The sequence below is a fragment of the Microtus ochrogaster genome, linkage group LG3, assembly GCF_000317375.1.
Source record: "Microtus ochrogaster isolate Prairie Vole_2 linkage group LG3, MicOch1.0, whole genome shotgun sequence".
In the NCBI taxonomy this organism is placed as follows: Eukaryota; Metazoa; Chordata; class Mammalia; order Rodentia; family Cricetidae; genus Microtus; species Microtus ochrogaster.
Genome location: NC_022029.1, coordinates 42,052,052 through 42,073,509, shown reverse-complemented (window position 1 = coordinate 42,073,509; position 21,458 = coordinate 42,052,052). Strand labels below are relative to the sequence as shown.

At 52.1% G+C, this 21,458-nt stretch overlaps 1 protein-coding gene across 5 annotated transcripts in view; it reads right to left on the bottom strand.

The window, feature by feature from the left end:
• Crhr2 (corticotropin releasing hormone receptor 2) overlaps window positions 1-21,458 on the bottom strand; it is a 39,560-nt gene that overhangs the window by 5,054 nt on the left and 13,048 nt on the right. The window contains exons 1-8 of one of the 5 annotated variants that reach the window (XM_026785866.1): window positions 20,759-20,974; window positions 20,492-20,617; window positions 9,573-9,658; window positions 7,869-7,978; window positions 7,457-7,574; window positions 5,222-5,375; window positions 4,729-4,789; window positions 3,616-3,688 (exon numbers count right to left, since the gene is read on the bottom strand). In XM_026785866.1, the coding sequence (XP_026641667.1) occupies window positions 3,616-3,688; window positions 4,729-4,789; window positions 5,222-5,375; window positions 7,457-7,574; window positions 7,869-7,978; window positions 9,573-9,658; window positions 20,492-20,617; window positions 20,759-20,861 (831 nt within the window). In that variant the 5' untranslated portion in view covers window positions 20,862-20,974. Of the gene's footprint in view, window positions 1-3,615; window positions 3,689-4,728; window positions 4,790-5,221; window positions 5,376-7,456; window positions 7,575-7,868; window positions 7,979-9,572; window positions 9,659-20,491; window positions 20,618-20,758; window positions 20,975-21,458 lie in introns of those variants that run through there. The other 4 variants (XM_005360812.2, XM_005360809.2, XM_005360810.2 and 1 more) reach the window with 4 other exon arrangements.

Genomic DNA, 21,458 nt, shown 5'->3' with positions numbered 1-21,458 from the left:
CCAGCCATCCATCCACCCACTCACCCACCCATTCATCTACCCACCCATCCACCCACCCACCCATCCATCCATCCACCTACCTACCCACCCACTCACCTACCCACTCACCCACCCACCCACTCACCCATGCACCCAGAGGTCACCGAGCACCCCTTGACTACAGGGCCTTGTTCTCTGTGGTGAGCAGGCAGGAAAGGTGGCCGATATGGAGCATCTAGGAGACCTGGCCTTCTCCTTTGACTAACAAGCTACCCTCTCCTGGATTTCTGCTCCCAGGAAGCTACCCTTTTCTTCCCAGTTTATTTCTTAGGCTCCTCCTTTATGGTGTCTACATCAGACACCTTCCTTCCTCTCTAGGGAGCCTGCTGACCACTCCAGCCCACACAGACCTCTTCATGTCTCCACCCTAGACGCTACCCTGCATGCCAAAGCAAGACATACCATCTCCTCCATGAGCTGTCCTACCCAGACACGGTCCAACCTGGATCTTAGTTCTATTTAAGCATTCTTGCACTCAACCAATCGTCTTGCCATGCCAGCCTCTGTGCTGGGTACCAGTGAAAGGTATGTGGACAGGCAGACACAGCACCTGCTCCCAGAGAGCTATGGCCTAGCTGCAGATGGGGAGGGACTGCATTTTTCCTACAGACTCACTAGAAAGGTCTGGAGAAATGGCAAGACAGTAAGCTGAGAACCAATGACAGCATTAGCTGTGAAAATAGGAGTTTTCACGCAGAGTCCAGGCCAGGAGAGAGGGGTCTTGGGTGGAGGAGCCAGCCCCTGATGGTGGCCAATGTAATGCTGCTTGTGGGAGTCAAGACAAGCTCCAGGAGGAAGAAGCACCTGAAAGCCCATGCAGGAAAATCCATCTCCGCCAACAACTCCCTTGCAGCCTGGAATGTTCTTAAGGTGGACCACATGGCTGGAGTTTCAGGGGCTGGAGCAGCACAGGTGAGGCTAGCTCTTGAAGAAGCTTCCCCTGAGCAGTCTCGTCTTTCCACACCCCTCGCATTGGTGGCTCAGCGCCATGGACACTTGCATTCCATCTCCTTCTCCCCAGGAGGCTCAGCGGAGGGGGTGGGTGCTAGGCCTTGGGGGGCTTGAGCCTGGAAGGTGGTGGTCGCTATCAAAGCAGCCACCATGCAAGAAGATCTTGACTCTCACAGAGCATCTCAGTCTCGACACTCTTGTGACAGGACGGGCCGCGGAAGGCCTACGCATGCCTAGAGCCCAACAATGAAGACCTGGTGTTCACACCGTTCCAAGCGTAGTCACAAACACTACACAGCTATTTCACAAGCTCCAGCCTCTTTTACAGGCAGGCCCCACCACCAACCAGGCTTTATGGATACCCAGGGTGCAACAGAACGATTTGTCAAGCCATACATTGCAGCCCTGGCTTCAGAAACCCCTTTCTCCTAGCCCCTCCACACGCTTCTGCTACAGGGAAATGTGGGCAGAAAGAAACTGGCTTTTCTCTCACGCTCAGCAGCTCAGATGCCCTCCCCACTGGAGGTCTGTCCTAGAGAATTTTTGAGTACTCTGGGACCTGCTGAGAAAGAGTCCAGACAGCCAGCATGTATCTGAGTCCCCTAGACATATGCTGCACCCATGCGTTATAGTGGGAGAGCATGGAACCAAGAGGGCAGAGCTCCCTCAGGATCACACTACAGACTCAGGGGCTACAGCCACTACTTATCCCACAGTGCACATGGCACAGCCCTGCCTAACACTCTAATTCAAGGCAGTGAAAGTACAAAGCCAGATCACTGCCCTGCACCCCCAGAGCTCCCAAGCCTGCTGAAGGGGAAGTACTTCTTAGTACGGCATGCTGCTTGCTCACGGAGCCACATTGTTGCCAGATCCTCACTGAGAGGGAGGCAGGGGTTGATGTGGCAGGTAGGGGAGAAGACAAGATAACAGAACAGGTGACTTGGTTCATCTCTCTGTGCTCTTCAGATTTGCCTTTTGCCATCTTTAAGCTGGCCGCCTTAGACCTAGGGGACATCTCTACTCTGCCCTAGCCTGGTTCTGAGCAGGCCTCTCCAGGCTTTTTACATTTGCCTCATCATTTCGACTCTCACCCACCTTGCAACTCCCTGCACCACACCTACGTCAGGACCACACCTCTCTGCTCTCCATGGGTCTACACAGCCCAGGAACCCCTCGAGATAGACTCAGCTAGCAGCTACAGCCCCTGGGAGATTGGTCCCCACTAGATGCATGACTACATGCACGGAGCTGATTAGCACAGGGAGGAAGTTCTGATAGCACAGGTCCCCTGCCAGCAGCTGTGCACACCCGACTTGACACTCAGGACCTGTAGAAGGGCTCAACTCAGATCCTGGAAGCCTCTGCTAGTATATAAGTAACTGGCTCCAAAGGAAAGGTGTACACAGCAGGAGACGTGGGCAGACTTGGGTAGTAGGGAACCGGACTCCAAACTGCCCCTCCTTCCTTCTTTATGGTTCCCCTCACTACCTGAACAGCAGCGTTAGGCAGGAGCTCATTCCCAAGCTTTTGGTTCCCGTCCAGGCCAGCCTCCTTGGCTGGGTCCCAGGTTTCTCAAAAGCCCCATCCCTTTACATGAGCTCCTGGCAGCTGGCTGGGAGGTTTTTGTTCACACTGAGGGGTGAGTGAGTCACTGCAGCTGCCAGTCCAAGGACAATCCTTCCCTCACAGCTGACAAAGACCAGCCTCTGCCTCTTCAGTGAGTGGTGCCCTGAAGGTGGGTGGAAGACCTTTCCAGTCAGCTTCGGCTGATGTCCATCAAGGACACTCCAAAGATGGGGTCCAATGACTCCAACCGTCACAGGAAGGAGAGAGTCAGGAAAAGGAAGAGATAAATGGTACTTGTCGCCATGGTAGACAAAGGTAGGCCCCGCTAGGCACCTGCTGTGTGCAAGAGGAGGGCATCCTCTGAGTTTGCCAGAAGGCGCCATGACCCTTTAAGAGAGCTGGTATACACAGAAGCCTGAAATAAATCTTATGTAAATGCCAATTTCTTATGGGACTTTTTTTGTATATATATATTTAATGTATGATATATAATGGACTCTTTTTTCCTGCAGCCCCTACTTAAACTCTATCTTAATTAAAGCTTGTTGTGGATTAAAGATGTGATGGCAATTATATCCTAGATGCGAATACGCTTGGCTAAGGGCGGGGAGCTGGCCTAGGAACAATCGCTCATTATGCTGTATTCTGGAATCTGCTGCCAGCCTGAGGGCGGGGGGCGGGGCCCTAGAGGGTGTTCCTGGGGGCTGAGGAACTTGGCTCTATGCTGAACCCACCTTTCCCTAGTACCAGCTGCTTGCCTACCTTCCCGTTTCAGCACTGTACCTGGCACGGAGCTTACAACCCAGAAAGGCACTAGTACCGACCAGTCGGACCATTTCTCCACCCAGAGAAGATGCCAAACAAAGTCTGGAGCCATGTGCAGGTGGCCCCCTAGAGAACCCCTAGAGGATCAGTGGGATGGAAGCTGGGTGCCTTGTGCAGGGCACGGGAGCAGTACAGGGTGCTGCCCAGGCCAGGTCTTTGACTGTGTCTCTGCCTGGGTGGATCTCCTGCTAGCTCCTAGTGCCCTAACCCTTTAATCCCCCAAGGACGTACCAAGAGCACGAGGATGATGGGGCCCTGGTAGATGTAGTCCACCAAGTCACCAGGTTCCTTGCCAAACCAGCACCTGCAAAGACAGGGCAGCTGAGGTGACTTGCTGGGCAATGCCCAGAGGGCCATTCTCAATTCAGAGCTAGGCCCCTCTGGAGGGACCCTTCCTGAGCCCAACCTCCAGGGAAGTTCTTGGCAGACGCTGCCCTTGCAAGGCCCTTCCCCGTCTTTTGTTGTATCTGGTGGGACTGCAGCTGACCTTCCGGGGGGCCAGTCTCATGGTTTGCCTGTGGCCTCCTCTGCAGTCCCTTACTCTGCTGCAGGCTGTGGGGACCCAGGATAGGGAATGCAGCAGGTATAGGAAGCAAGGAAGAGCTGAGCTCTCCTTCACTGGTCTAGGACCGAGTTGTCCTGTCCCACCTGTTGTTTATAGAACACGAATGCCAGACACTCTTGGCACAAAGCTGCAGGTGTCCAAGTGGGGTCTTCTCTAGTCCTGGGCTTCTTACTCTCAGTGAAAGCAACCTACTGCCTGGTCAGACTCGCTGACTGCTGGAAACGCTTTGGGACCCAGAAGAAAGGCTAGGCTAAGTTCCTGACTCTGTCAGCAAGTGCCAACCTTCAGAGGTCACCCAGTGTACGGCAGCCTCAGAGAGCCATCTCAGAGCACCCCAAATTTCTGTTCTGTTTGACAGCTCCTCTGAGTGAAAGCTTATCACCTACCAAGACAGCCCCCCACTTTCTGAGCAGTGTTTGTCTTTATGAGCCTTTCCTAGTGCTAGGGTCCTTAAATGGGATCCTAGTCTCGTTCCACACCCTAAATGCCACTTGCTCCCTCTTGCCCTGTGACCTCATGGGGAGCTACTGTCATAAGGGCTGTGGTCTGGTGTCTCAGCCTCCGATGGAAGGAAGGCTGAACTGAATTCCACAGAGCCACTGTGCAAGCCTGGTGTATGCGGACTCACGGGGGAGGACCTATTTCTTTCTGCCCGAGGACCACGAAGGAGAGGTCTGCTCAGGTAAGGGTTGTGATTCCACCTCTCCCAGCGCTGGACCAGAGCCAAGGCTGACTGAATTATCTTAACTGAAACCCCCATGCTGGCCTGTCCCACTTACTGTTCATTCTCATAGTAGAGTTTGCCGAGTGCCCAGGCGATGATGATTGGGCAGGGGATGCCTGAAAGGAGAGACATGGGCTGCACAGGGTGGACAGACGCATAAAGACCCTCTTGTATCAAGGCAGGAGATCACAAGGGGCTTGGGGGTATGTGTTTGGTCTTCTAACTACAGGCCACCTGTGACCCTATGGTGCCTGTCTCAGCTCCTGCCCCAAATCTCAGCCATTCTTCCCAAGCAGAGGAAGGCTTTCTGGAATGCCCTCTGGAGGGTTTGGGGGCAGAATGGAGAAAGCAGATGCATCCTAAGGGGGAGCAGGGGCATGGCGGGTAGAGCTGTATGGGGCATGGGTCAGGACGGCATAGGGTAATGACAGGAGCTGCGGGAGTAGCAAGGCAGCTGGTTCGAGTCCTCGGTCTCAAGACAAAGGGGGGGGGAGTTTTATCAGTGGTGCCCCTTTCCACAGGAGGTCCTCCTGCCCAGGGACCCTCACACCATCCAATGAAGAGGAAGAGCCACTTGCGCAGGTGCTCCGTGGAGTACGTCATGACAATGGCAGTGTGCAGGTAGCAGCCCTCCACAAACATCCAGAAGAAGTTGGTGACCACGAAGTAGTTAAAGATGGTGGTGATGCAGCGGCACCAGACCTGCGTGTGGGGCGGGGTGATGAGAGCTGCTGGGACAGCAGAGCGGGTCCCACAGAGAGGCAAGGGACCTCCCGCTTTGGGGCTCACCGGCAGGGTTCCAAATAATATCAACTCTCAGTGGGGTAGCTCAGCCTCCCACCCTCATGTCTGGGCAGCTCTTCTCCCCCACCCCCACCTCTTCGGTCTCTTTTTGCTTATGTGCTGTAGGGGACAGAACCCAGGTCTCGCTCCTGCTTGGCAAGCATTCTGAGCTACAGTCCTACCCTTTTAAGACATTTGAAAATACTTGTATTTTCTATCAGTATTTCACGAAATTGTCCAGGCTGGCCATGAACTCACTATGTGACCCAGAAAGGCCTTGAACTTGTAAAACTCTTTCTCAGTTTCCCAAGTAGCTGAGATTACAGGCTGACATCACCATGCCTGATGTCTCTTTTCAGTCTACAAAGGGAGACTGGTTGGCTTCCTGCAAACAGAGCTGGGTCAGAACAGCCCTGTTCTCAATGTTCAGATCACTTTGGCTACACAGCTAGTCAAATTGGGTCCAATTAGGGATAGACTTTGAACTTTCCCTTAAAAAGAATGAAAACAAGCTGAGCAGTGGTGGTGCACACCTTTAATCCCGGTACTTGGGAGGCAGTGGCAGGTGGATCTCTGAGTTTGTGGCCAGCCTGGTCTACAGAGTGAGTTATAGGACCACCAGGGACACACAGAGAAATCCTGTCTCGAAGAATCAAAACAAACAAACAAAACCAAGAAATAAAAAGAATGTACGGGAAACAAGTCCTCAGAACAAGAGTAGTGGGGGCCCTGGCCACTGAGGTATTAGGTTGGCTCATGGGGGCGGGGGGAGTGCACGGTCTTGCTGGTTTTGAGGCCTATACAAAGCTGGCACTTCTCTGAGGCTCGAGGCAACCACTTTGCCAGTGGTGAGGAGAAAGGAAGGCACTGAGACACGAGTGGGAGCTGTGGTCAGGGCTGCCATTGTGTGGCCTCTCAGCAGGGCAGCGTCCTTCCCTGTTCCTCTGAATGAGGAGATGCCCCTGAGAGCATATTTCATGGATGTAGGGAGGATGGGCACTGGCCCAGACTCACCCAGTAGACTCCTCTGGGCCAGGGTCCCAGCCATGCCTTTCCATCCCTGTGGCTTCCTTTATCACAGGTCTCTCTTATGGGCAACGTGAGCGAGTGAAGAACGTGGGTGCAGCAGCTGACTGGGTGAGGGGAGCCCTGGGCAGCCTACTTCCTCCCTGCGTGGCCAGCCACCTGACTCCTGGGTACCGCTCCTAGGCTGAGCTGCCTGCTGACCCATGGCTCTATCCTATAACCCCAGCACTAATCCTGGGTTCATGGAGCTGCTGGCTCCTTTGTTCTCAAGGGTGTTAGTGGGCGGGAGGCTATGAACCCTAAACAGTAAAGCTTCCCTTTTTTGCAGATGAAGTGCGGTCTCATTAGTTCCAGCCAGCATTGGGCCAGGAACATACCTGACACCTCATGACACTGGCCTGGCTCTGAGGGCCCTGAGGCAGACTTCAGGCCAGGCAGAGTTCAGGATCAAACCAGTGCGTGCGTGTGTGCATGCGTGCGTGCGTGCGTGCGTGCGTGCGTGTGTGTGTGTGTGTGTGTGTGTGTGTACATGCGTGCATGTGTATTTTCAGGATCAGACCAGCCAAAAAAAAATGTACTGAGATATGCCAAAGACTGGGGTTGGCCTTCTTTCAGTCTACAGTTGTATAGTGACTTGGACACTATGAAGTAACAGTTGACACAAATCCTAATTGGGACCACGGTGTGGAGGTACCATACCAATGTGCAACCTTCACCTTTTTGGGCTTTGATTTCCATGTCTGTGGAAGGGGAATCAATCTCTCCAGCCCTATGTTAGAAGTTAGTAGCATCTCCTTTTCCTCTAAGGAACCTGGACATGCAAGGTGGATAAGGGCAGCAGGTAGGGGCAGGGAATCGGAGATGGTTTTAGCTGGGAGCAAGTCCCAAGGCCTGGCCCATGGTGGGTCACTACATGAGACAGACTATCAGGCAGCAAGACAGGCATCCCCAAGTCTGCGGCTCCCGGCAGTGACCTCATTGCCTTCGTGAACTTCGTGGTCAATGAGCTGCAGCAGGAACCATGTGACGTTCCTCAGGATGAAGGTGGTGATGAGGTTCCAGTGGATCACATTTCGCAGGCAGCGGATGCTCCTGTGGAGGCCCAGGTCAGGGTTAGCCGGTCTGGCTGGGGCTTGGGCTGGGGGTCAGCAGGGTAAGGACCCCCTGTGAAAGACTTGGGATGAGGTGGGTCTGCACCAGAGCCCAAGTCCCCCCTGGTGGTCACAGCTGTGCCTGTTCTCCACCCTTCAGGCGGCTCCAGCACCTGGCTTAGCCCATCTCTGTCCATTCTTCCCGGGCCCCAGAATGGAGGAGACAGTGAGGTACTGGAGGGTTGGCTCACGGAGCAGGGGTGCAGAAGAGAAAGCAGGGTGGAGATGGACTCACCGCAGGAACAGGAAGAGCAGGAAAGCGGCCACTAGGGCCACCACGGAAACACAGTGGCCTAGGTAGTTGACAATGAGGGCGATTCGGTAATGCAGGTCATACTTCCTCTGCTGGACAGACAGACAGAAACATGACTATGTGGGAGTAGGGCTGGTGCTCCAGTCATTGCTGTCCTGACCTTGCGACAACAGAGGCCCTAAGTACCTCCTCCAATCCCGGCTTCTCACTCTTCCCCTTGTTGGCCTGGTGGTTCTGATATTATAAATGGCCGAAGCCCGGAGGTGCAGACCTGTAACCCAGTTACTTGGGAGGTTGAGTTAAGAGGACCTACCTGGTCCTTAATGACTCAAAATAAAATAGAGGCTGGAGCTGAGGATCAACGGTAGAGAGCTTATCCTGGGCTCAGTCCTCAGCAACATACATCCACGCCCACAGAAGCCGTGGTCAGGCCTCCCAACATGAATTTTTAAGAGCACATTTGGACATGGTCTTTGATAGGGTTTCTTTGTGTAACAGTTCTGGCTATCCTGGAACTCTTTTGTAGACCATGTTGGCCTCGAACTCACAGAGATCCACCTGCCTCTGCCCCCCAAGCACTGGGATTAAAGGCGTGCACCACCACTGCCCAGCGGGCACAGTTTATTCTGAGATGCCCTAGAGCTGTAGATACAAACTTAAATTAACACTTGAGGCTCTACAGTGCCACATCTGGCTCCTCAGACCCCTGCTGGCTGAGCAACCAAGGGTGAGATGGCCCTTACTATACTATGTCATATACAACCTTCCCTCCTACCTTAGAAGCAGTGACCTACGGGAGGCCCAGAGAGGTGGGTTGGGTTTGGTCCCTGAGCCAAGCAATGACGATATGCATTGCAGGACACCAGAATAACACTTAGCTGGAATATAAGTCAGTCTAGCTTATATCACCACCCGAGGGGCTGTAAGGACATAGAGGAAGGACGGAGGGTTGCCAAGAGAGAGCTTCTTCCTATCCAGGTTGTATGGATTTCCTCCTGCTCCCCTGAGTCCTCTGTGGAACACCTGTGAACTACTTCTCAGAAGAGGTGAATGTTCCAGCCTCTGCACTTGAACTTTATCTGGGAAAGAGCTCAGACCAACTGGGGACTTCCTTGGAGGAGTGATGGGGGGCGGGGGATGGGCCTGGGACATACCATTTTGGGTCAGAAGTGAAGCACAGCTTGCTGAAGGTGGAACTCAGAGTTAGGGTGTTTGCCTAGCACAGGTAATTCCCTGGGTTGGGTCACGGTACTACACCTGATGGTAAGGGAGGTGAGATCGTTGGCAGCACTGAATCCATTTCTATAGCAAGAGTCAGTGCTGGGTGGCAAGGGCCAGGCAGGCCCAGCTCCCTGCCAGATAGTCCCGATGAGGCTGCACCTGTTTTTCCATGGAATAGTAGAAGCTAAATTCCAGGCGGGGAAAGTGAGGTTCGGTGGAAGAGGAAAGGGCGCTCTCACAGAACCCACCAGCTGCAGTGGGCACCGACTACATGGCTGTACCCTTTCCAAGTTTCATGCCACCAGCTCAAGCTCTCTCAGAGGGGGACTCTGTGGAGGACAGGACCTGCAGAAAAGAGGGTCTGGGCAAGACAAAGCCTGGTCCTATTGGCCACAAGATCCTTGTGTTCACCCTGAGTCCTAACACTCTATGCGAACCTGGGTGGGGGAAAGCAGGGTCACTCACCTTGTCGTCCAAAATGGGTTCACAGTGTGAGTAGTTGATCCTTGAGGCCCACGTCCCATTCTCCAAGCATTCTCGGTAGGCATTGCCTAGAGAAGATGCCAACCACTGAGACTCAGGTCATGCTTCCTCCTCAAAAGCCCTCCCTGCCTCCCTGGTACCTGCAGGATAAGGTCCACATTCTTTAGTTCCCCTGGACCTGAAAACACAATGCATATCTGAAAGCTTACATGAGTCATTTATATGAAAATTACATAAAGGGCTTTATCTTACACAGTAGCTGCAAGGCATGCTAAAACCCACTTCAGGCATACTCTTTGACCAGCTCTTTGTGCACCTCCTTTCATTTTCTTCCTCCGCTACAAAACTGAACCCAATTGTGAGTCCTGGGTTGTGGCTGAAGATTGGCTGCTTTTAGCACAACAGACAATTTCCGTCCCAGCTTCCATCATTTCCCATGTGCACCCCATACCCTTCTCCAGTAGCAGCTTCTGCATTCCAACAATAGCTGCCACTTACACGGCATGTGTTTGCCTGCCCAGGCACTCACCTAAACTGAGTCTAATGGACAAGATACATTTGCCACACAGTCTTTGTTCTGATCCTTTTTCTACAGGGGAGGAAACTGAGGCATAGGAAGAGGCAAGAATACCAAGATTGCAAGGTCTGGCTCTGGGTTTTGTGTTCTTAACCTCTAGGTCACCAGATTGTGGTAACACAGAAGTTTGGCGATGCGAGGCTGTGCTCTTGCCCTGGAACTTGGACCACTTTGCAGGTCACTGTGTGCTGTCTATGTTCAGGGAGCCGGTATTCACATTGAGACTGAATGTGGTATCCAACAGGACACTTTGGAGCAGCAGTGTCCAGGAAACAGAAGCTTGGGCTTCATCAGACATAAAGCAAGAAGGCCGAAAATGCTCAGAGACAAGGTTCAATGGAACTCTAACCCGTGAAGCCTCGATCTGAAGCAGCTCTCTCCATAGCCCACCTCTACACCCTCCAGGCAGGAGGGGGCCTCCTCCCTGAGATCTCTCAAAGCCCTTCCCAGCCTCTTCTCTGCAGCACACTGTTAGCAGGGAGCTCAGCTCCCCTTTGATTGCAATTCCTAACAATCCATTGTTTGGGGGTGATTTGTTCCAGGGCACTGCTTACGGGCTAATGGGCAGCTGTTCATGGGTTTTCTTTTTTGGCTCATGTTAGATATACAATATAAAGCTAATTAAAATAAATAGCTCAGAGCACAGAGTCATGGGGCTGCAGGGGGAAACTTTAGATTGTTTGTGGATGCATTGAGTTCTGAAAAAAAAATATTAAGTTACTTAGAAACTCACTTCCCCTGAACTGACAGTGAGCTCAGAGAGATGGGATTACTAAGGAGCATTGCCAAAGAGCAGAAAACAATGGAGGGGGGAGAGTCTATTAGCTTAATTATTCTTCAATCTGGTGCTCCAAGCCAATAGATTTTTCAAATTTAGGGTTTAAAAAAGTTTGCCTCTGGTCTATCAGCATGAAGCCAATGTCTGTCAGGATCCTGCGTCAGCCTGTGGCGCCTCACAATGATTGTAACCCTCAACGAGAGGCCCCAACACCTCTCCAGTGCTCAGTCCCCATCAGAAAGAGATCAGTGGTTACCAGCCGAGGACCCGGGTTCAGTTTCCTAGCACCCATCTGGTGGCACACAGTCACCCCTAAGTCCAATTCCAGGAAATCCAGTACTTGGCTCTGACCCCTTTCAGCACTAAGCACACACATGGTGTATAGACATACAAGCAGGCAGAACACTCATACATATCAAATGTAGCAAGACCCGGACTTCCAAAGTCATGCACTTCTTTATTCAGTGATATCCCTTACCTGGTATGTTGTGGGGACACCTCCGTCACTGTTGGTAAGAAAGGTGGTACTGACCATTGATTACATGACATGCCTGCTTAAAAACCATCAATAAGTCTCTCTTTATCACTCTAAAGAATGAAGTTCAACTTTCTTGGCATGATATTACGATTCTCTCTACCCCTGGACCCCATGTCTGCCTAGCACTCATACACAGCTGACGTTTGCTTTAGCAGGCCTAGAGCATGCTCAGATCGATGCTGCCCTAGACCCCGAGACACTTCTGCACGTGCTCTGTTCTTTAACCAACTCCCGCCTGTCCTCAAACTGGCCCAGTGCCAGCTCCTCCACAGGGCCTGTCTGATGCTCTATATCTGAATCCATCATTCCGCTTCCTCTAAGTACCTCTTCTAGAGAGTCTCACTTCTTGGAACACAGCACGTCACCTTTTATTGCCCTCGGACTCCATTAACACATACATTTTTGTGTTATCAAATATACACACACACACACACGCACATGTGCACGGGAGTGCTTGGATCCAGTTTCACCAAGGAAAATTTAGTTTGACCACAGCCATCACGCCTTCCATTCTACTCTGTTCTAATGTATCCATCTACTTGCTTCATATACAAATGCCAGTCATGACCCACCAAATCAATTTCACAGTCCACTATTGTCACACAACTCGTAGTTTGAAAAACAAGGGGTCTATTTTAGAGCATTCGCCATGATTCAATGTGGGCTCTGTCTCTTTGAACCTATTCCTTCCCTTTGCTACTAAGCATAAGCTCCCTGATGACAGACAAGTAGGCAGGGTTCGTATTGGGGCTACTGTGTGCCTCTGGAACAAGACTTGGAGTGCATGTGGACAGTGCATGTGGACAGCACTGAACTGACTTAGATTTGCTAAGCCTTGAAAATTGTTATCTGAAATGTGGTATGTGAGAGTGTAAAGGGTTCCCTCTGGGGGCCCACTGCTGTCTGGGGATGAGTTTCTGGCTATCAACACTGGGTGCCAGAAGACTGGAAGACAGATGTGCTTGCTCTTTGAGGGAGCTGTCTGCTACAGCTAATGAGGGCACCAAGCCCTCAGGCACAGCCTTGGACAGGAGAGTGGAGGAGCCCTGCTCCCTCCTCCCCCTAAACCACAGGAGGATGGACACATGCAGTCTGAGGGCAGATGACCAAGCCAGAACTGTGGGGCTGGATGCAGTGAGGTGGGTACCGGTTGCCATGGTAACACAGGTGCACCTGCTGAGGATCGATGTCAATGGTGTGTGGTGTGGCCTTCTAGGGGCATTAGGATACGGATGCTACAGGTGGGGAATCCCCAGAGTGTCATTGAACTGTTGAAACTTAGACTCTGGATGCTACAGGCAGGGATCCCCAGGGTGGCACAAGACAAAGCAACAGGCTCTCCCCATTTCAGGTGGCAATGGTTGGCTGATAATTCCTTGGTCAAAGGTTCACCCAAAGTGGTTCAGAAGCCTGACTGGGGGATGGGAGCCTATCATTTATCTCTAATTTTGTTTTTTGTGGCTAGGTGACCATAGCCAAGTCTTCTCCCTTTTGTCTCAGCTTCCCCTCTCAGAAAAAGTCATCCCCATTGATACCCCCCCCACTCCAAATCATTGACATCTTAGGTAGGTTGTTTATCTACTTGGTGCGCCTTTCCATTTTGTTAAATGACAACCATGAAGCCATTCTGACAGTCCCAAGATTCCATAATCCAAATGCTCCCTATAATACCACCTCTATTTCTCATATCCTCACTGATAGACGGGGACTTTGTAAAACAGACTGCAGTGAACCATTTTGGGAAATAATTAAAGAGGCAGGTTGAACATAGGAGAAAGAGTGAATGAGGATGTGTTTCAAGGAGAGATGTTGTCATTGGCTATTTGGAAAGGAGAGCAGGTGATGGCAACAGGGAGGTAGGGACTAAAGGAAGTCATATTTACAGAAGGCAGGACTCAGGCTTGGCCCATTCAGCACCACGGACAGCAAAACCAAGGCGCCAAGTGGATCACCAGCGCTGTAGGTGTGAAGACCTTGGAGAGCTCCCGTCCACGAAGATCAGTGTCAGCCTGGTTCCCACAGCAGCTTCTATAGCTGCTGCTGCCCCCAAGGGTCCAGCTATTCACCTCTGCCTGGGACATACTGGGCAAGGACTGTTGTTTTGCTAATTCCTGTTTTAAAGGGCCCTTTGCTCCGACCCTGTCCACAGGCTGCCTGGAGTGAGATACTTCATCTCCAGGCTGAGATTCCTTAAAGCAAGGCCTATATTTCCCTCTCATCTGGCCCCTTCTTGAACGCGGAACAGAACTGAACACAAAGGGATGGGCCAAGACTGACGTTGTTGCCTCGGATACTGGGAAAGTAAAAGAGTGAGGCTCGTAAAAGCCAAGAGAAGGATTGACAAACCCTACCACACTGAGCAACCCTTGCAAAGGAGACAACTAAGTATCTCACATATCCAATGACAGGCCAACCCCACTGCCGAAACTCCAACCACCAAAGTCCAAGCCCCTGTCCTGCGGAGCATCAATCTCAAAAGGCAAACACCGTGGGCAGCATCCTTTACTTGCCAGATAGTCTTTGTTGCTCTGGGGGGAGGGGGCGTATTAGAAACTGAGTCAGTGGGCAATTCCTTGAGAACGTAAGAGGGGAGGGAAACTTATCCCTCATCTTGTTTATTGAGATCCAAAAAGGGAAAGGAAGTGACATATCTGTGGTCACCCACAAGTGTGGGCCTTCCCTGGGGAACACATCCTCCTGAGATGCCATAGAGCCAGTTTTTTTGTTTGTTTGTTTTTCTGGAAGTAAGGAGCCTTACCCATTGTGCCTATGTTTCCTGCAGCCAATTGTGCCATCTCTGAGGGCTGCTGGGATTCCTAGTGACCACATTCATAGAAGGAAATACCTTAGGGACCACATAGCCCACTTCAATCTCCCTGTTACCTGATGTCCAAGTGCCACAGATTAAGGCATTTGACTGACTCTCATTTTTCTTGCTTGGTGAGAAAAAAGTCTCACCAGCTTCTCCCACGCTAGCCTCCACTGCCTGGCACGGGCAGCAATAATGAATGGAATGACTCCTGCAGAAGAGACCGCCGTGGAGGCATCGACAGAGCTGGGTGGTTGAGACACAGTCACGATGCCGACAGAGAGTTCCCAAGCCTCCCAAATGAGGTGGACCTCCCCAAAGGAGTGGTTCTGTACAGGACAGTTCGGATGGGCTGGATCTAGGGTCAGCTTACACATTTTCTTGGTCTTATCATAACCTTTGGGAAGTAGGTGACCAGAGATCAGGTGGCTGGTGATGTCTGCACTTTCTCAGTCCCAGTCTGCCTTAAAAGGCTTGTTGGGCTGAAGTGCTAAGGCTGGGAAGCTGCCATTGCCTAAACTGGGTACTGGATGGGAAAGAGCCTCTCGGAGCCATCTGCCCATGACACCTAGGGCCAGAGGATGGCCACCCTATTGTAATGTGTGGATACTGATCTCCAGGTTTTGGCTGTCTACACTGGGCTTATGCTTCCTAGTTCCACAGGGCTTTTCACCCATTGAGTCCTGCCATTCCTGAGTGGACAGAGTGGGGACAGCAGCCTGTACTTATAGGGGACAATGGGGAAGCTGAGTTATGGACACACTGAGCAATTTAATGGTGATCACACTAGGTCCATGAAGGAGGGCAGAGTAAGTGGGATCCACTTCACTGTGGATATCACTTCTTGCTCACTAGGCTCTGCTTCTCAGTGCTCAGTGCAACTCATTCCAGCCATCCCTAGCAATGCTCAATGGGCCTGTTTCCATGATATTGGCCAGACATGATGACAGCCTGTGAAGAGATTAAAAAAGGGGGTGAGTTGGGGACCTTGAGAAACAGGCTGCTTTAGAACCAAGGACAGGAAGGGAAAGGGGAGCCTCCTAAAGCACAGAACTGGAGGTCCAAAGAGCTTGCCAGAGGAAGACAAGTAGTCATTGCGAGAATTAGGCCTGGATTTCAACTCAATGCTCTTGCAAGGTAATGGCTGCTCCAACCCACCCTTCAAAAGTAGAGAAGCCTTCTGAAGGTCGAAAACTCTGCCTCCTTCTGGCAGCCTTGGGTCACCATAGTCTCAGGTGGGATGGACAGACTGCTTCCTTCCAAGATACAATGCAGAGGCCACACCATCTCGGAATAACAACCTCTGTGGTGTGGGATGTGCCCATCATGGCCCCAAACAAGGGTGCTCCTCCTCCCAGGCCCCAGATCACTGCCTACTGCCCCACTCCTCCTGCCTCTCGCTGACTGTTCCCTAGAGGCCACAGGGAACTCTAACGCGGACTCGAACACTGTTCCCTCTTCACTTTGACATGTCCCCATGAAGTCAGTGTTTTCTCTTCACGCAGATAAGAAAACTAAGAGAATTCAGTATCAACAAAGGCAAGGAAATGAAACCAGCTCCGATGTCCATCAACGGATGACTAGATAATGAAAATGTGGTAAAATTCAATAGAATTTTACTCAGCTGTAAAGAAAGGCTGAAACTATGAAAAATGGATGGATCTGGAAAGCATTATATTAAATGAGGCAACCCAGACTCAGCAAGATAAAAATGTCATATTTGATCCTAATTTTATTGTTAATGTACGTAAATAAGAGAATATGAGAGTGGGTATAGACTATTTTATAGGTATATAAAATGGCATGGGAGATGAGGCGAGGGAGCAGGGGATGTTAAGGAAGGTGTGTGAGCCTGGTGGCAAAGGAAGGACAGATGCGACATGAAATTGGAAAGGAGTTACTAGGGGCAGCAGTGTAGTCAGGGAGAAGGAGGAAGATAAACAGCAAAACCTAATTATTTGTGGTCTCAACAAAACAAAACAAACAGAATCATTAGCAGCATATGCTAATGAAAACATACTAGGGCAGGAAGATAGCCCAGAGGGAAAAGGAACTCACCCAGACGGCTTGCTAATCTGTTTCAAACTCTGGAATCTTCGTAAGGAAATAACTCAGTCACGTTGTCCCCTGACCTCCACACGTATGCTGTGGCGTGTGCCCCACCTCCCACATCATGTATACAGTCGAACACATAATAATGAAACTGTAAAACCCATAAGGTGAAAAAAGGAAAGAGAACTAAGGAACAAATCAAGAGGCGGCCAGTCACCTAGGAATCCTAGCTCTGCACTGAGGCTGCCTCCCACGTCTCCCCAGGCTCCTTGCATCCCCTTGCCTCCGCAGGTACTGCAGAGGCACCACCTTTCTGATTGTGGAGCATGGCTGAAGGCGGTCAGCAAGGCCCAAGTGACAGAACTCAAGCACTAAGAACAGGCCCTTTGGTGCTGGAGGGTAGGTGTCTTCCCTTAGGAGAGGTCAGAGCAGAAGCAAGCTTGTGCAGTTATTCATATCTCTCTGGGGTAGAATGCTGGGATATGGGGTCTGGTATTTTGTGTCTGTGTTTCTCTTTGAATCCCACTGTCTCTTGTATCCCCATAACAAAGACAATTTGTAACTCCTGCAATATTTCTCGCTTTATCTGGCACCCAACATGGGGTCGAACCCATGACCCTGAGATTAAGAGTCCCATGCTCTACTGACTGCACAGATGGGGAGGTGGAATAAAGTGGATTTTAAGTGCCCTGTCTCCCCAAAAAGTTGCTGCTGAAAACCCACTGCCTTTCTCCCTATAGAGGGGAGACTGAGACCCAGGAAGGATGGGGGCTCACCCCAGCTTATACGGTGCATGGGCATTTTAGGATTGGTTTTAGCTGCCCAGGATTTGAACCTAGTTTGGGGAAACATAGGAGTGACAGGGGCCACCTCCTACTGGAGTCTTAGGAGCCCTGGCAGTCAGAACTTGAGCATGTGAGCAGGAATCACCATGTCCCCTAACCATCAGACTGTCTACCCACGAAGTAGAGACGAAAGCCCCTCCTCCCTCCAGGGAGCTCCAGACACAGCAGCAAGAGATTGCTCAGCTGGTGGTCAGGAATGATGGCATCAACCACCCAGGGAAAGCAAAACCACCAGGGTCTTCTCAGTGGGTCATTTTTATCCTTGCTCTATTAGGAGGTAAGTTATGTCAGGTTTTCAAGCCTCTGTTTCCCCATGTGTAACATGAGGACAGCCCCACGTCTCCATCTGGGGCATGGCAAATAAAGTGGGCACCAGTATAGACACACCAGGGTTCAGGGTGCTAGAGGGGACACAGGCACTAAGGTGGTTCTGCTATGGACTCAGGTGTGTGGCCCTGCCCAGGTGCCCTTTCTTTGGGACCTTGCCTTCCCTTCCTTTGGTCATTGTCGGCTGGGACATCTAGTGATAATCTCTGCATAGGACCAGTCACAGCTTTGGTGTGCTCTCAGATACCTGTCCCCAATCATCCCAACAGCTGCCCCAGACCTCACCTCCACTCTGGTGCCCTGCGGCTCTCTTGGGCTGTTGCTATCCCATCAGCTAGTTCTTGGATGCTTCTGCTCAGAGGTTCCCTCAATGCCTCAAAGCCAGCACATCCCCCACTGTGTTCAGCCATTTCTTTTCGGCAAATCCTGGTCCTTGCCACCTCCTCTCCCTCTTGCCCAAGGTCACTGGCCTGGAAACCCTCTTCTGCTCCCAGAGTGCCTTCTCCACCAGAGGGCTGTTGCAGCTAATGCAGCTAAGCCTTCCTCTCCCTGCCTGAGAAGGAGAGGACCTCAGCTTAACCCCTCTCTACTCACAATCTTGCCCAGGGCTCCATCCTACACCTGCAATAAAGTCCTTTGCAGCACTGTGCATCTTCAGGTCTCCATGCCCCTCTCTGGGGTCTTATAAGCTTTTGTCCTAATACGTTCTGGGATGTTCCATAGCCTCAAAGCACTAAGCACACCCTATCTGTAGGCTTTCTGTTATCTTTTTGGCCAGGTACAACTCCCTCTACTTATCACATATCTACCTGCCAAATCAAAAGTGCCTCAAAAGAGCAGTTCAGAAGGTTGAGTCCTCCCTGAGCCCCCAAACTGGAGGCTTGCGTCTTCTCAGGTCCTCATTGCAAACTGAGCTGTCACTCCTGGAGATGGTGCTGCCCTGAGGTTGCTGGGGGATCATGGCTCCCTGCCTGGTCTGGTCCACAGGAGCTAGCTAGCTGTTCCCCACCTCTGGGCTCTGCAACCAGGGCCTGGAAACAGCTGGGCCTTTGGGGGGGGCAGGAGTGGGATTGTGGGTAATAGGTCCTCCTGGTGAGCCTGGCACCTGGCAGTGATTAGCACTTAGTGGTTCTGTGGCAGGTCCTCTGTGCTCAGCCGAGTTAACAGACCATAGAGATGTGTGCAGACACGGCCATCCCCACAGGGCGTTTCCTATCCTCAAGCAATTCCTCTGAGAAGCTGGGCTTCGGGGAGGGGAAAGGGTGATTGGGACATGATGAGATTAGGGCGCTCTTCCCTCAGGCTTTTCCCTGAATGGTTCTGTCCCCAGCCCTTTAGGAAGAAGGATCCCACTGAAAAGGCCGGCAGAAGGAAGCTGTGGTGCCAGGCTGGCCGGAGGTAGGAGGAACATCAATCAGGTGTTTCCATGGCTGTCACATGCCTCTTCCGGCCAGGGTGACTGCACCCTCCAGCTCCAGGTATCTCTCTAAGCTAACACCCCACCCCCAGCTCAATGTTCCCCAGGAGCCAAGATGCAGGCAGCACTTTGGTCCAGTGAAGAAAATTGTTCATTAGACACCAAAGTCTAATTGCCACCATATTTACCAGCCTCAGTGGTATCTTGATCTTTCTTCAGCTTCTCATTTGGTTTGATAGGAGGGTTCTGGTACGTGATGTCCCTGCCCCTCCTTCTTCCCATAATCCCCTGGCTTTTTCCTGAAGCAGGGCAGTTATCACTGTGCATCAACCTATCTATCTACAATTGCGAGGGCAGCCTCAACACAGTCCAGTCGCTGTAGCTGGCCCATAGTAGGTGCTCAACATATCAGTTATATCATGCTGCGCTGGGCTCTGGTCTGGAGGAAAGGATCAGGCACTGCCCTGCACAGGTGGGCTTCCAGGTGGGTGGAGGGAACAGGGCCAGGGTAAGAGCTGAGGCAGAGCTTTCTCAGGCTTAGTCACCCTTCTGCATTAGGTACCTGATCTCCATTGCCCAACTCCATGGAGGTCACATCCTAAAAACGGCGATTTTGTTTGTTACTCATGGGAGGGAGCTTGCAGTCACTCTTTCTTCTTGAATACTTCCTGAGTTGGGATCCTCACTACCTACCCGTGAGATGTGTTTTAACCGTGCTCAGGAGGCATTTCTCAGGTGGTGGGGAGACCTTCCTTGTGGTCCCTCTACCTCCATAGACTTTCCTTTTATTAGAGACATCCACTTGTGTTGACATGTACATTCCTCCCCCCAATTAAGTCCCCCCACCATCACCCCTGCCCCTGGCTTCCCTCTTCAGGAGCTTGCCAGCAGGAAGGAAGCTGCAGGCTGTTCTTCCCAGGAGGTGGGGATGTGGTCCTGATTAAACACCACTATTATCTGAGGTTGCACCGAGGTAATGCTGCCCAGGGCTCCAGACTTACAAGCCCAGTGAGCGAGTCCCAGAGATTAGGGGACAGATGACACTTCATTCCCTCTGACCTCCCAGAGTCTAGGCTCCCTAACATATGCGCTCACCTCCTTCTGATTTCTCCTCTCCAGTGCTAAGGTCTGGTTACCTTAGTCACAACGTGAGTACAGGATTGGGGCCTTAACATCTATAGGCTGCGTCGCCTTAGAGATGGAGAGCGCTGAATCTATTCATACAATGCTCTCTGTTTAGATGAAACCCAAACGGTAGAACTTCAGGCACCTGAACAAATAGTGCAGGGGACACTTGACCCAAAGGAGAAGAAGTATTTCCTACTCTCTTGCTTGGCTCTTTCCAAACGTATAGCACAAAAACTCTGGGCAAACCACTGCCTAATCCGGGTTAGAAGCGCCATAGGATTAGGAACAGAAGGCAAGCCCCCACGTTTGCAGAATCCCCGGGGTAATTGCTACAGCGACACGAAGGCCCTGGGTAGGTGTGCGATTCAGAGTCCAGAGCCCTTCTTCACAAACCGCCTTTCTGGGAAGCGGGCAAGCGAGGGGTACTCACGGGTCGTGTTGTATTTGATGCCATTGAAGTACTCGGGACACGGTCTCTCCACTAGGGCTCCGGGCGTGCTCTGGGGCCAGCAGGTCCCGATCTGGTCCAAGGTCGTGTTGCAGTAGGAGTAGGAACCTAGTGACAGGAGGGAGCGCAGCGGGGCTCAGAGGGATAGCCCAGGAGCTACACGGGGTGCCTGGGTGCCGCTCAGACCCGCTCTAGGAAAGCGCCGGAGAGCTAACCCACGTGTGGCTAGTCCACTCGCCTCCTGCCTACCCTCGGGGTCCGGGGGCAGCCCCCAGCCGTCCAGGAGCAGCTCTTCGGCCAGCGCCAGGCTGCAGTTGGCCTCCAGCAGGCTGTGGAGCAGCGCCGCGTCCATTGCGCCCCGGAGCCGCGCGCGGAGGGAGTGGGAGTGCGCGCCCCGCGTGACTGCGAGGGAGCGGGCGCGACGGGGAGCGGCCAGAGAGCGCAGCGTCCAGCTCCCTGCCCGCCTACCCCGGACCAGTCGGGCAGCTCCGGGGCGCCGCAAGCGATCACGCCTAGCTGCGGAGACAGGACCTTAGCCAAGACCCGTGGGCTCAAGGAGCTGCGGGGCCGCCCGCTAGACCACGGCCAATGACGGCGTCGGGGGCGGGGCTCTGTCTCCTGCCCCGTCGGACCCGCTGCCCCCAAGTGCTCTCAGCCCAACAAGTCGCGAGAATACTGGCGTGGTTGGCTATCTACTATCTGGGTTGACAGAATATCCCCTCTGAAGATCAAGGGTCGCAGACTCCGGAGCTGCAGGACACCCACTACAACATCCTATACTCATACCCGGCCCAGTTGGGTGGCTCTTGACCAGAATTTTTTTCTGAAGGACATTTAGAATTGGGTAGAGGCAACCAGTCAGTACAGGAGCAGATTTGAGTCCTCCGATGGAAATGGAATGAAGGTGCCCGGGAGGGTAGCAGCAGAGAGGTCACCCGACAGGATCTAA